Here is a 12,503-nt window from a genome sequence, read left to right on the forward strand (position 1 = left end):
AATGTTCTGATATAACTTTTAAGACTGCAAAGCCTACTACAAAGGTAACATGTATACGAGTAAACAAGCAATGAAATCATAGAAATGAAGCAGTACTGAAAAGAAAATGGATCTGCGACCACAGAGTTTAATAACTACAGTCGTCAATCCCCTTCAGTATTTCCGTTGATCTTGAACCCAAGAGCACTTGCCATCTCTAAACTTAAAGCTCTTTGGTTCCCCATAACCCATGGCTTCACTACGTCGTTTTGAAGATCAGTATAGCGCGGAACGCCGTCGGCGCCGCCCGCTCGCCGTCTCCCGCCGCCCGCCGCCGCCGCAGCCGCCATGCTGCTCGTCCTGGCGCTCGCCGCCGCATGCGCAGGTCTGTGCGATGCAAATCCCGGTCGACGACCCCAGTGATATATGCGAAGGATACGCGCCTATATGACCAGACCACTTTTATTGCCTTCCAACTCATTTTCGAGATCAATTTATGGGTTTGTCTGAGACGGTTTGGGATCGCCAGGTACTGTATTGTGTAGTAAGAGGTTTCTGTGGGATCTTTAGAGGCGGTAAATCTCAATGTTTTGTTGTAGTGTTTCTGAAGCATCTTCGAAGTTGTGGCCGTTTTTAAATCCTTGCATCAGATAATAGTTTTATGATCTCTACGATACAGAAATCCTTGTTTCTTTACATATTTTAAAATGTGTAGATTTTATCTTTATTTTTTTTTATTACTGGGAGAAGTAACAATATCAAGCAATTATATTAAAGCAAAATAGTATTTTTATGGCTACTTAAATAACGTTTATTCTACCCTTATTTCTGTCTAGGTGTGAATTTGCTCAAATATAATAAACCTAAGAATCTGATACATGATCCGTATAAAACGAAATCAATTCAAAATCTTCATTATTGTTTTCGAGAAAAATAACATAATTCAAATACTACGTTCACCCGAGATAATATGCGTTTTTCGGGCTGATGTTATATGTCATTTTAATTTTGACTAAAAATTTGCTAGCTAATTTCACAGAAACGTTAAATAAATGATACTTTTTTGTTTGCGGGTGAAGTTCATGACATAATCTTGTGACAAATAATAATCTTCTACAGTTTTTTTATTTCCAATACAGCTGTTTTAGTTGTATCAGACATAAACCACGTTTAACTTCTAGAATAAGTGCAATTAACTTATTCAGTACATTTTTGTGATAAATGTAGCATGAAAACTTATCTATGTTTTACTTTAAAAAAAATATTACAAAATTTTACCCCACTTTTTATACGAACATAAAATGAACATTAACCTTTTGAAATAATTTGATAAAGTTTTATTATAATATCCTTAGAAAATTAAAAGCTTCGCCGGCAGCTTTGGTTTGCACGCTGCAAAGCGTTACGTTTGAAAGAGTTCAACGCGCGATCAATAGCGAGTTATTGCTGATACCGATTTGTAAGACTAATTGGCCATAATATCGAAGTCTACTATTTTTATTAAATTATTCACTATTTCTTAATTAATATAGCTTTTACGCTTTACTGTGAAAGTGAGAGTTTAGAAAATAATTACTCAAAAAGGGGTTACCACTGCTGAAATATTTTGCTAACCAATCCAAGCGAAATCACATAAATACTTACGCAATTTTCGCAATGAAAAGAAAGAACAAACAAAAAATATATAATTTCAAAAACCAATAAAGCATACAACACTTTGTATAACTGAAATAAAGTGCATTAAACGTGACCTCCGGCTTAAAATGCGACTATAGCGCTGATTTTATTACCTCGCAAGGTATACACATTATGTAAATTACTGAAAATGCTAACCGAGAAAAGACTAGAGAAACATCAAACTATTTAACCGTACCAGTGACCTTTCTCCTAAACTGGTGGCCCGGTTCAGTGCCTCAAAGACGCGCCGGCTCCATTCAGTAAACGCCAAGTAAAGGACACTTTTCTAAGACATTAGCATGACCTACTGCTTGCTACATCATTGACAGCTGACTCACAGTTTGTAAGAATGTGTTATAAATATTCGTGATCTGTGTAAACTATTACATACATACATACATATAGTCACGTCTATATCCCTTACGGGGTAGACAGCGCCAATAGTCCCGAAAAAACTACTTGAATTTTCGTTTGCAGTTTTATATAATACTAGCTGTGCCCGCAACTTAGCGCTCGTGGAATAGTTATTATATGATAGGTATCATTGAAGCCCTCAAGGAAGAATAATTTTCCCCGTTTTTTTTTCACATTTTCCATTATTTCTTTGTTCCGTATAGTTGCAGCGTGATGTTCTATAACCTAGAGCCTTCCTCGATAAATGGTCTATTCAATACTAATAATCAAAAAATGATTTTTCAATTCGAACTAAACAAACTCTTAAGCTTTATAATATTAGTATAGATATTTTTTATTTATTTTTCACAGCATTCTCGTTTCAATGTTAGAGGAGGAGTTTTTTATATCTAGGATTCGGTTATAAAATTATAAACGGATTTTTATAAAAACGGGGCTAATGAATGGACATCAGATTCCGAATTATTACTATTTCAGTATAACTTATTATGAAAATACTAGTATTTCCTACTGCACGAAGTCAATGATATGACCTTAACATCAGCGAGAGAGTCAATATTTATTTATGTGGGAAACTGGCGCCCACCGGCGGAAAACATTACAATACAATAAATGGCGGAGGTTGACCACCTCTCTTCCCACGACATTGCCCGAGAACACATTAACTGGATGACCAAACTGAGAAGCCCACACGGTTATTCACTATTTAAACATTAATTAATTGCAATAAGTAATGGTGAACAGTGAAATAAGAAGGACATCATTTTCGCAAAAATTCAGCAGCAATTTAATTCCGCAAATTAAAAGCAATGTAAAACTAGGTTTACCAAACACGTACTATTGTAAAGTACTGAGAACCACGAGGCACAAAAATAATTGAGAGCGGAATCTTATCAATCTTAAATCTGGCAAATAAAGTTTATTTAAAAACCTTACTCTGTAAAAAGTATTTTAATTTTAAATCGAGAATTTATTATTTTAACTGATTTTATAAGCAGCAATACTGGATCTATTGTTCGGTATGCATATTTTAAATTTCCTCATAAATTAATGGCATAAGTGGTCGAACTAGAAATGGCACAAAAGCCGTCATTCATAAAACAGAATTCCGTAGTTCTGTGTGTCGATAATGTATGCAAATGCGAGGGTCCGCTATCCACCTGTGGCATTCTCATTCTTCTTCAAATGTAGACTCTCGCTAAAAGTGTTAAGAACGTATTTTCAAATCGTTTTAGATGGAAGACATGTATGTTTGCTTGTTTAGAATAGGTAAACGGAGGCAAGTGTCGTTTGTTGCCATAACCGTCGCTAGATTTGATTCAACTACGATATTTGTTTATTTGACATGTAAAATGAAACCTATAAAATAATCTGCTCTTACGTCGAAGGAAAATGACGTGAACTTTTAGGCAACTGGATGTGTAACCATGATCCAATTATATAGGTTTGGGTTTTCTGGAAAGGCTGCGGATCTGATAGGTGTCGCTTGGGGTAACCTGACTAACCCAATGCAGTGCACAAAGGCGGAAATATTGTAAAAGTATTTTGTGTACCAAGCCGCGGTAAACAGCTTGTACTTTAATTATTTATTTTTACATTAGTATGAAGATTAAGTATAAAAGCACAAGTGAGTTTGTTTGTTAGAATGCTGCAGTGCAGTTTGTTACCGCTTCTTCTGCACTGACGCCTTGGAAGCGGCAGTAAACTTAGTTTTTAAGTAATTCATTTGACGTCAACAAAGTTGTTAAACCATACGACAATTATTAAGCGATATAATAATATCCTATAATAATGAATAAAAAATTTTGAATTTTGAATTTTTTTTTTTGAATTTGAGATCTTCACGCTCGTTTGTTTGTTATCTACTGAACTTGAATATTTTGTTGGAGCTTCATGAAATTTCACGTTTGTATAATTTTAAACATATTACAATATTATTACAAGTTAAAACTAAATATAATTCAACCGTATCTAAAAAAAAGAACATAAATAAAAAACCTGTATTATTTTGTTGAGCTGTGGGCAACAGCTAGTTTCACATAAGTTTTCCAACTGCACGTACTGTCACTCGATACCTCGCAAACTCTGCAATCATGTTTGTTTTGTTATTAAGATTATACCCGTTTGCTGAGTATTTCCTTTCCACCATCCACACACCGCGCTGTTTATAGGTTTAGTGTTTGTCATTACGCAACTTGGCAGTTGTTATATGGAAATTAATGTTTGAATTTATGTGTGTATTAGTGCGTTGACCACAGTGCCCACCCAGCCGCTGAGTGGAATTGCTCTTGAATTATTTATATGTAAGGGAAAGATGGTTTTATTTAATTCTTACGTCTTATTCTCAAAGGATATATGTATACATTTCTTTCATCAGTGTATTCTCTATAAACGTCTTAATTGTTGTATCAGATTTTCTCATTTTCAGCATCTAACATTAAGTATTTAACTTTTAAGTTGCATCAACCTATGAACCTCTCCCATAAACATTTGTACCAAGGACATGCAGCAGGAGCGATGATTTGACTCGACCGCCACCAAGGGGAAGATCTTCCGCCAGGCTAGGTGTGATACCTGGGGAACCGCGGCTCCGATGATGTCGAGTCGGAGATTCTATGTGATGCTCCAATCTGTGAAATCTTTACTTGCGCGATTTAGACGCATCGCTGTTATTGGCTGATAGCATCGCGTGGCTGTTGTGACTTGTGGTGTAGAGATGTCTATTTCTGTAAAAAAAAAATATCAAGATTAGTTCAGTAATTTTTGATTGGTAAAAACAAAAGTAAAATACTTTTCTTTACATAAAATTAGTAAATCTACATTGATAAGAGTTAATTACTACGAAAAATGTACCGTTAGTGGGTGGGAATGTCTGAGTGTGACCAGACAATGGCGGGGTCATCGAATGGGGTCCGAAGTGGAGCGGAAGCCCCCCGGGCCCTGGGAACCATTGTCCGGGTACTGTTACGCTGGACGGCGACCTGGGAATCGGGGGACGAGATATTATTGGTTTATGAAATTTTTATTCTAATTTAGTTCGGTGTTAAAGATTTGTACAATTTGCACATCCTCTTGTGTTCATTTCGATCTCTATGGTTTTATATATTCTTTTTAAAGGTTTACATGAGCACACATACTGGTTGCTGCGACATATCGCAAATGTGAGTAGCTATCTGTAGCAGGCAGCAGGTCGCAGCGACCTGACCTGACTTGACCACAGGCCACCCACCGCCACGGCCCCGCGATTGCGAGTTTACGATTATTCCTTTATAAAGATGAACGCAGAATATACCGTGCCTCACGCACTGCACGAGTAGTCCTTACATTGATGTGAACGCATGAGTTTAGGTCTACTAAGATTTGCACTCGCTTCGCTCGCTAGGTCAGCAATAATAGTTTTGGATACACATGGTTTTTAGATAATTAAGCCGGGATGTAAAAATAAAATAATGTGTGTTGGTAAAAATAAAGAAAACTACTACTAAAAAAAACCTTAACTTTAATTGCGTCTTAATATCATTGTTGTGAAAATTAACAAAAGACGGTCGTAATTTTTGGTCTCTTAAAATTATTACTTTTTTGTAAGCAGCCAGTGCGTTAATTAAACTATACATTTTTAAAACAGATGTGACTTCATATTTCAAAAAATTCGATCTGTTATACTTTTTTTTACGTAAATTAGTTAAATATAACATGATGATTTTAAAAGCGGAACAAAGTGACAAAAATAGCATTTACATAAATATTATATATCAAACGATAATATTGCTAACGTTTAAGCACTAATAACAGGTAAAGTATGTTGTTAGTCTGTTTGTAGTGTTGGGTACCGGTGCGGCAGACTGGCCGGCTACTTTTTGTCGCTTCGCGGTCACGTGACGGGGTGGATCCGATTCACGTCGTTCACACGGCATCCTTATTTCGCCCGGTATATTTTATATGTCATTGAGTTGAGTTGCTAGTGCTGGCAGGAAGAAAAAAAACAAAAACATTTGGTTTCTTTTATTTTTGCTTTTTTTTTCTGGACTTAACTTCGTTTCAAGCAAAGACGTTGTTAATACCGGTTACAAGTTGTACACATACGATGTATTTATATGTATGTGCCAAACCTACATTAGGTACAACGTGATGTTAGGTTAGTATACAATATCAGTCTGCCTTGTTTTTCTGACATTATCTTATTGTTCATATTTTATTTGTATATTTTAAGCAAAGATTGGCTTAAATTAATTTTTTGCTACGTCTGTCGAACATTAATTCCCACTCTCAGACTTATCAAATAGTATCACTTTTGGTATCTAAAAATTTGTAAGGCGCTTATCCTAAACATTTTCACTGGGTCATTTTAATCACAAATTTTAATGTGTTTGAAATATTTGTTTTCATTTTTTACTTATTATTGTGTTGTCTTTTCTCATTTTCAGAAGTATACGGAGACAGCTCTATCAGTTCATACAAACAAAAGGATAGAATCCTCCGAGCAATAGGTAATTAAAATATTTACAACTTGCTTCTGAACGCAGCACTCTCGCGATGAACTAAAATTCCCGTTTCCGTGGGAAATATATAAAAAAAAACATATTTCCATACGTAGCGTGACGCTGACCAAAAGTAGCGTAACAAGCAGACAGACTTTCGCATTTAAAATATTAGTATTTGATTTGCCTAGGTTAAAGTCAATGACCAGGGATCAAAAGTCAAGAATCCAGGCAAAATTCTTGAAATTTGTTGCTTTGTTCTCTTACACTGATTGACATCGTTATTGTTACAGACTGATAGGAATTTTTGTGAACTAGTTAAAGTTTAGACAATGACGCCATCCGACGAAAGAATTCAGGTGGGGTCATAGCTCTGACGGCCTCTGTGGCGCAGCGGTAGTACGCTTGTCTGTGACACCGGAGGTCCCGGGTTCGAATCCCGGCCAGGGCATTATGAGAAAAGAACTTTTTCTGATTGACCTGGGTCTTGGATGTTTATCTATATAAGTACTTATTATAAAATATAGTATCGTTGAGTTAGTATCTCGTAACACAAGTCTCGAACTTACTTCGAGGGTAACTCAATCAGTGTAATTTGTCCCGTATATATTTATTTATTTATTTATTATAGCTTTTACTCTAAATTCCGAAAATTGTACGTGTACGCCTTCTTGACTTGGTAAATTCGAGGTGAAATTCGAAATGGTAAGGTCGAATTAAAAAGTAACTCTGCTCTGTAATTCGAGAGCAATGCACTGCGATTCGGCTCGTATAAATGCAAGATTAGCAGAGCCAAGGGTTGTTGATGGAGTAGCTGGCTAAGTATTTCCACTTGCCACGATCCCGACACAGTTTGAACCGTAATAGGCGGTTGAAGGAAGTTAAAACTAGTGTAAAATGCTTCCAGGCACTCCGGACCTTCCCCACAGCTGCCTGTACGAAGGGCGCTGGTTCACCGACGGCTCCGTGGTGACCACGCACGAGGCCTGCCTGCGGTGCGTGTGCGCGCGAGGAGCGCTCGCGTGCCGTCGCCGCGCCTGCGCAGTTCTGCCGGACCCTCCGCCCAAGAGATGTCACGTGCTGCATAGGAGGGGCGCGTGCTGTCCAGAGCTGCACTGCCCTAGTAAGTTCAATCTTTCATCTGAGTATACTTTTTTATTTCTCCTAGCGTAAAACGCGGTTATATCCTGAACTCTCTGGAGAGAAGCCCGTCTTAGAAGGATTCAAAGAAAAGCCGAGGTAGAAAATTAATGTTACTTACATTCAAAACTCGTCGTCTTATACATTTTGCCTGATATGTTTTACCAGATTCGACGAAATATATAATGAGGTTATCTTGTAATTGCAGATAGTGTGACGTTGATGGAACATGGTGCTTCAGCTAGATTTGAAAACGATGATTTCTCCGACATTGCTACACCCGCTTCCACAGCTCATGGTAAGTTTATTCATGCTTCATTCAATTCACTACCCCATTTATAACCCAATGATTCGTGATTGGAAGGGAGCAAATTTTAGAATAAGAGCTATACAAATAAATCTCATAAAAACCTATTCCGAAGTGCATAACCTAAATTGAAAGATTAATTTGTAACTGATAATCATTTGAGTGTTTCCAGCGTGCGTGGAGGGGGGGACGGTGTACTCGGCGGGGTCTGCCATGGAGTCCACGACGGCCTGCGAGCAGTGCTTCTGCCTGGGGGGAGCCAGGAGGTGCGTGAGGCCAAGATGTCTGCCGCCGCCGCCAGGGTGCCGCGCGAGGCCATCAGCTGGAGCCTGCTGCCCGCAGCGCTACTACTGTGACCATGTCAGCACGAAACCACCAGAACGGAAGCATTTACATGGTAATTTATACAAAGGTATTCTCATAATTGCCACCTTGACTGGCTGCATCGTCCTCACCGCACCGTCTCTTCGTAATATTGAACCAAGGAGATTCAAAGTTGATCCAGTTTTGATTTCTGGTAAATACCAATTTTAGACTTACTGTATCTTTCATTCAAGGGAACTATTTTAGTATACAATCGCGTGTCGGGCTGAATTCAAATAACGCGGAAATATTTTTTCTTTTTTTAACTTTTCGCTCCAGATTTCTTTGGAAAGAAACAGATTTATGAGCTCGGTCAAAAAAAGAGGGGTTTTAAAAGCCACTTTAATAGCGCAATTAACGCTCTTAGTGCTATAAATTAACATCGTGTCAATTAAATTAACCTGTTGCGATGTTATTGTAGTACCTATATAATAAATACAACATATTTTAAATGTAATTTCAGACTGTGAAATAAAAGGAAATTGGGTATCGGAAGGCGAGCGAGTGGTATCAGCAGAAGAGAGCGGAAACTGCACCCGATGTTTCTGTCTGCGAGGGGCGGTGTTATGCCAGCCGCTGGCGTGTGCGCCGCCCTTGTTGGGCTGCAAGCCGTTGCTGAGACCTGGTCAATGCTGTCCCCATCAATACCACTGTGATCACACCCAGCAAGGTTAGACTAAAACAAAAACAATTTAAATACAAATAGCAATAACATTATTTTTTTTATATACAAACCTATTAAAAAATTCCAGATATTGCAACACCCCACTTACATCTTCTATCAGATAATGCTTTAATAACAACAAGGAGTAACGATCGATCAATTCATCCCTCAAAACATACCGAAGTTGAAACTACTACCAAAGCTGTCACGACAACAACAAATACTACTAAGGAATTTCCAACGACTGTAAAAGAAGACACGAAAACCAGTCCAATACCTACAACAAAAGTAAAGAGGAAGACAAATGAGCCACCACCAGCTACTTCTAATAATAAGCAAGTAAATAATGTTACTACTACAACCAAAAGTGTGAAATTGACAACGCGAAACCCGCCATCCACAATACCATTAACCACTCTTGTAGAAGACATAACAACAGAAGAACCGACAGAAAAACCTTCAATGGAGCAAGCAGAAGGAACAGTAAAGATCATGATAAACGGTACAATCAATTGTACAGCTGAACTGTCATCGACATCAATACCTTTGAATATTTCAGCAAACGATACAGAGAAAATTATGAAGGAATCTATGCCTCGGATTCCAGATATCGAAAGAATGGATGTGGAAGCCCAGACTACATATCCCAATGATATAATCACAGATAGAAATGCCGCCGGTGGATTTGATGAAAATGAATCATTTGTCATAAATGTCACGAGTTCATTAAGAACAAACACAAGTTTAACCACTTTAAGACCCGTTGTGTCAACCTTTTCTAAAATTTCAATTCCTGAATTATTATCAGAGACAAATAATTCTAAGAAAACGAAAGGTGATTACGATTACGACTATACCGAACCTACATTACCACCATCACTTCCTAATCTTAAGTGAGTACTTAATATCAAATAATAATAATTAATTATCTTGTTTACGGGCAGTTTATGAAATTATTATTTTTAATTCCAGAATAATTCCATTTGTAGCAGCAGACGCAGTAGTTGATGATGATGTCTCATCGAAAGATTCAATACCATTTCCGATCTTAGAAAGAGAAGATAAATTTCCAGTGTATTATCCTTCCGTTGAATCTAAAGGGCCAACTTATGCAAATCGAAGGGCAGATAAATATCCACCAACCCAGTACCCTGTATTTGTTTCTGAGAAAATGGATTCGTATCCAACATCGTCTCTGGATATAGATTTATCTAATTCTGCTTATCCTACTGGTCATGATTTGCTAACATCACTGCAAGATTATGCAGTTTCAACATCCATAGAAAAGCACAATTTGGATATCAACAATTTAAAAAAAGTAACAACCAAACCAATTTCGAGTACTACCTTCGCAATCAAAACTCCTGCTGTGAATCTATTTTCACCGCCAGTTGAGACTGAAGGTAATTCAATTGATAATAAATCTACTGACTAATAATGCAAAAGTAAAAATGAACTTTTTCGAACTAATATTTTTGGACTGAGGAGTATCAGTTTAGTATTTTATTTATTTTATTTCTTAATTTTTTTTCCATTGCACAATACATTTAACTGTTTATTTTCTAGGTGGTTTTGTTCCAAAAGGTCCAGGCATAATAGATGAGTACTACGCAGTATACCCAAGCACTAAAACCCCTCCTTCATTGCCACATCTCACTACGTCTATGCAGTTGGATATTACTAAAGGTATAAAAACTATTTACACAGATGATTTTTATAAATCTAAATATGAGTATAAACTTAGCAACGTAGCCCATTAATTTCTGTATCGGCATCACTTGTGCATTTTTCATTTGATCGAATAACTTCAAAAACTTGTTATTTTAGAACATGAATGTGTAACCGGCGACGGCCGTCACATCCCTGAGGGTGATTCCGTCAATTTGGCATGTTCAATTTGCACATGTGCATGGAGTGAGCTCCACTGCTCCCCACGACCTTGTCCAACGTCACCGGGCTGTAAGAGAAAGCCCGCCAGCATCAGTTCCGTGGATTTGTGCTGCGGAGAACTTGTTTGTGACAAAGGTGTGTTTTGATATGACTACGCTTTTATTAATGAGATTTTTCAATGTAAATATTAATTTTAAACCAAAATAATTGTAATCATTTTTAACTTTCCCGATTTTATTTGATTCAGACAACACAACAACGCCGCAAGTTTCTACGACTACGGAAAAGCTTAACATATCTTCAGCATTTCCTGAAAACAATAGTGATGTCCAGAAAAATATAGCTCTAAATAACAAGATTGAACTAATCAACAATACCGTAAAAAGTATTGATAAGAAAACAACTGTTAATAATACGCAAGATAATGTTACTATTAAAAATATCACAAATATTGAAGAATTTGCTAAAGTTACAAACGTTACTGAAAAGTCACCCACTCTTTCTACGACATCAAAAGTAGTCTTAACGACTATGAAACCTACGCAGGCGGAAGTTAATGAAACAAAAAATTACTCTCAGGAATATGAGGAAGAGGAGGAAGATGAAGGATATTTTTTCGGAAACGTCTTGAAGTATATACTTAGCGATAACTACGATACTACGATTGCACCATATAAGAAGAAAGCTTCTACTCTGGTTACCAAAACACCTGATATAACAAAGCCAACAACTCCTTTCATAACAACGACTACCAAGAAATTATCACCGAAACCAACGATAGCCCCATTCGTTCCCATGCCTCATCACCACATCCCATATGCACCACCAAAGAAAACGTTTCAACCGAACACAGTAAATCGAATTGACCATTTAGTTCTCGGAGAAGCGACAGCGATCAAACGAACCACTCCACGGCCAATAACAACGTCCTTAAAACCGAAGATCAGCTCTTATAAGCCATTTAACCTAAGCAGAGTGACAACACAAAGACCTATTGTCACAACGAGATTTACAGAAAGTACGAAAAAAGAAGAACCAGCTGTTCAATATACACCAGCTATTGTTTCTAAACAGCCTCCTAGCGGAGTTCCCGGGTTAGGTCCCGGCCTTTTAAAACTGGCCGGTTGCAATATTTACGGCAGAATGTACAGAGTTGGAAGAATTATAGCTGAGTTGTCTACTCCATGCCAAGAGTGCTGGTGTTCGGAGATCGGCGTGCAGTGCAAGCAGCTGGCGTGCTGAGAATAAAAGACTTCAATTTCGCCAGTACCTAGCCAAATTAATTTCATGCTGTATCCAAAAGCCGATCGAAGAAAGCCGATCGAAGATTTCTTTTGCTGGCTTCTGATTTGAAGAGTTCACTGTTTGAACCGAACCAAATACGAGGTGGTGGCTGAAACTCAATCTGGTCAAGCGTAATACAATATGTGCAGTGCACATTTACTAACTTTAAAATAAAATAGATTTTACTCGTAGAAGCAGCAATTTATGATTAATACTTAATTTATTTAATAGATATATCATCCATAAACGAAAACGATATAGGTACTGGTTATATTTGCATTTATTATACAGGGCGTGATGTGTGCGT

At 37.4% G+C, this 12,503-nt stretch overlaps 1 protein-coding gene across 1 annotated transcript; it reads left to right on the plus strand.

Moving 5' to 3' along the window:
- The first annotated feature begins 276 nt into the window (after nt 1-276).
- On the plus strand, nt 277-12,211 carry LOC106139019 (uncharacterized). Its single transcript, XM_013340353.2, has 11 exons — nt 277-364; nt 6,495-6,557; nt 7,456-7,671; nt 7,897-7,986; nt 8,168-8,392; nt 8,822-9,028; nt 9,111-9,915; nt 9,995-10,425; nt 10,589-10,708; nt 10,850-11,047; nt 11,160-12,211. Exons 1-11 carry the CDS (start codon nt 328-330, stop codon nt 12,152-12,154), a joined length of 3,387 nt encoding a protein of 1,128 aa, XP_013195807.2. The 5' UTR covers nt 277-327; the 3' UTR covers nt 12,155-12,211.
- Nucleotides 12,212-12,503: the final 292 nt, after the last annotated feature.

Source organism: Amyelois transitella, chromosome 5, assembly GCF_032362555.1.
Source record: "Amyelois transitella isolate CPQ chromosome 5, ilAmyTran1.1, whole genome shotgun sequence".
Taxonomy (NCBI): domain Eukaryota; kingdom Metazoa; phylum Arthropoda; class Insecta; order Lepidoptera; family Pyralidae; genus Amyelois; species Amyelois transitella.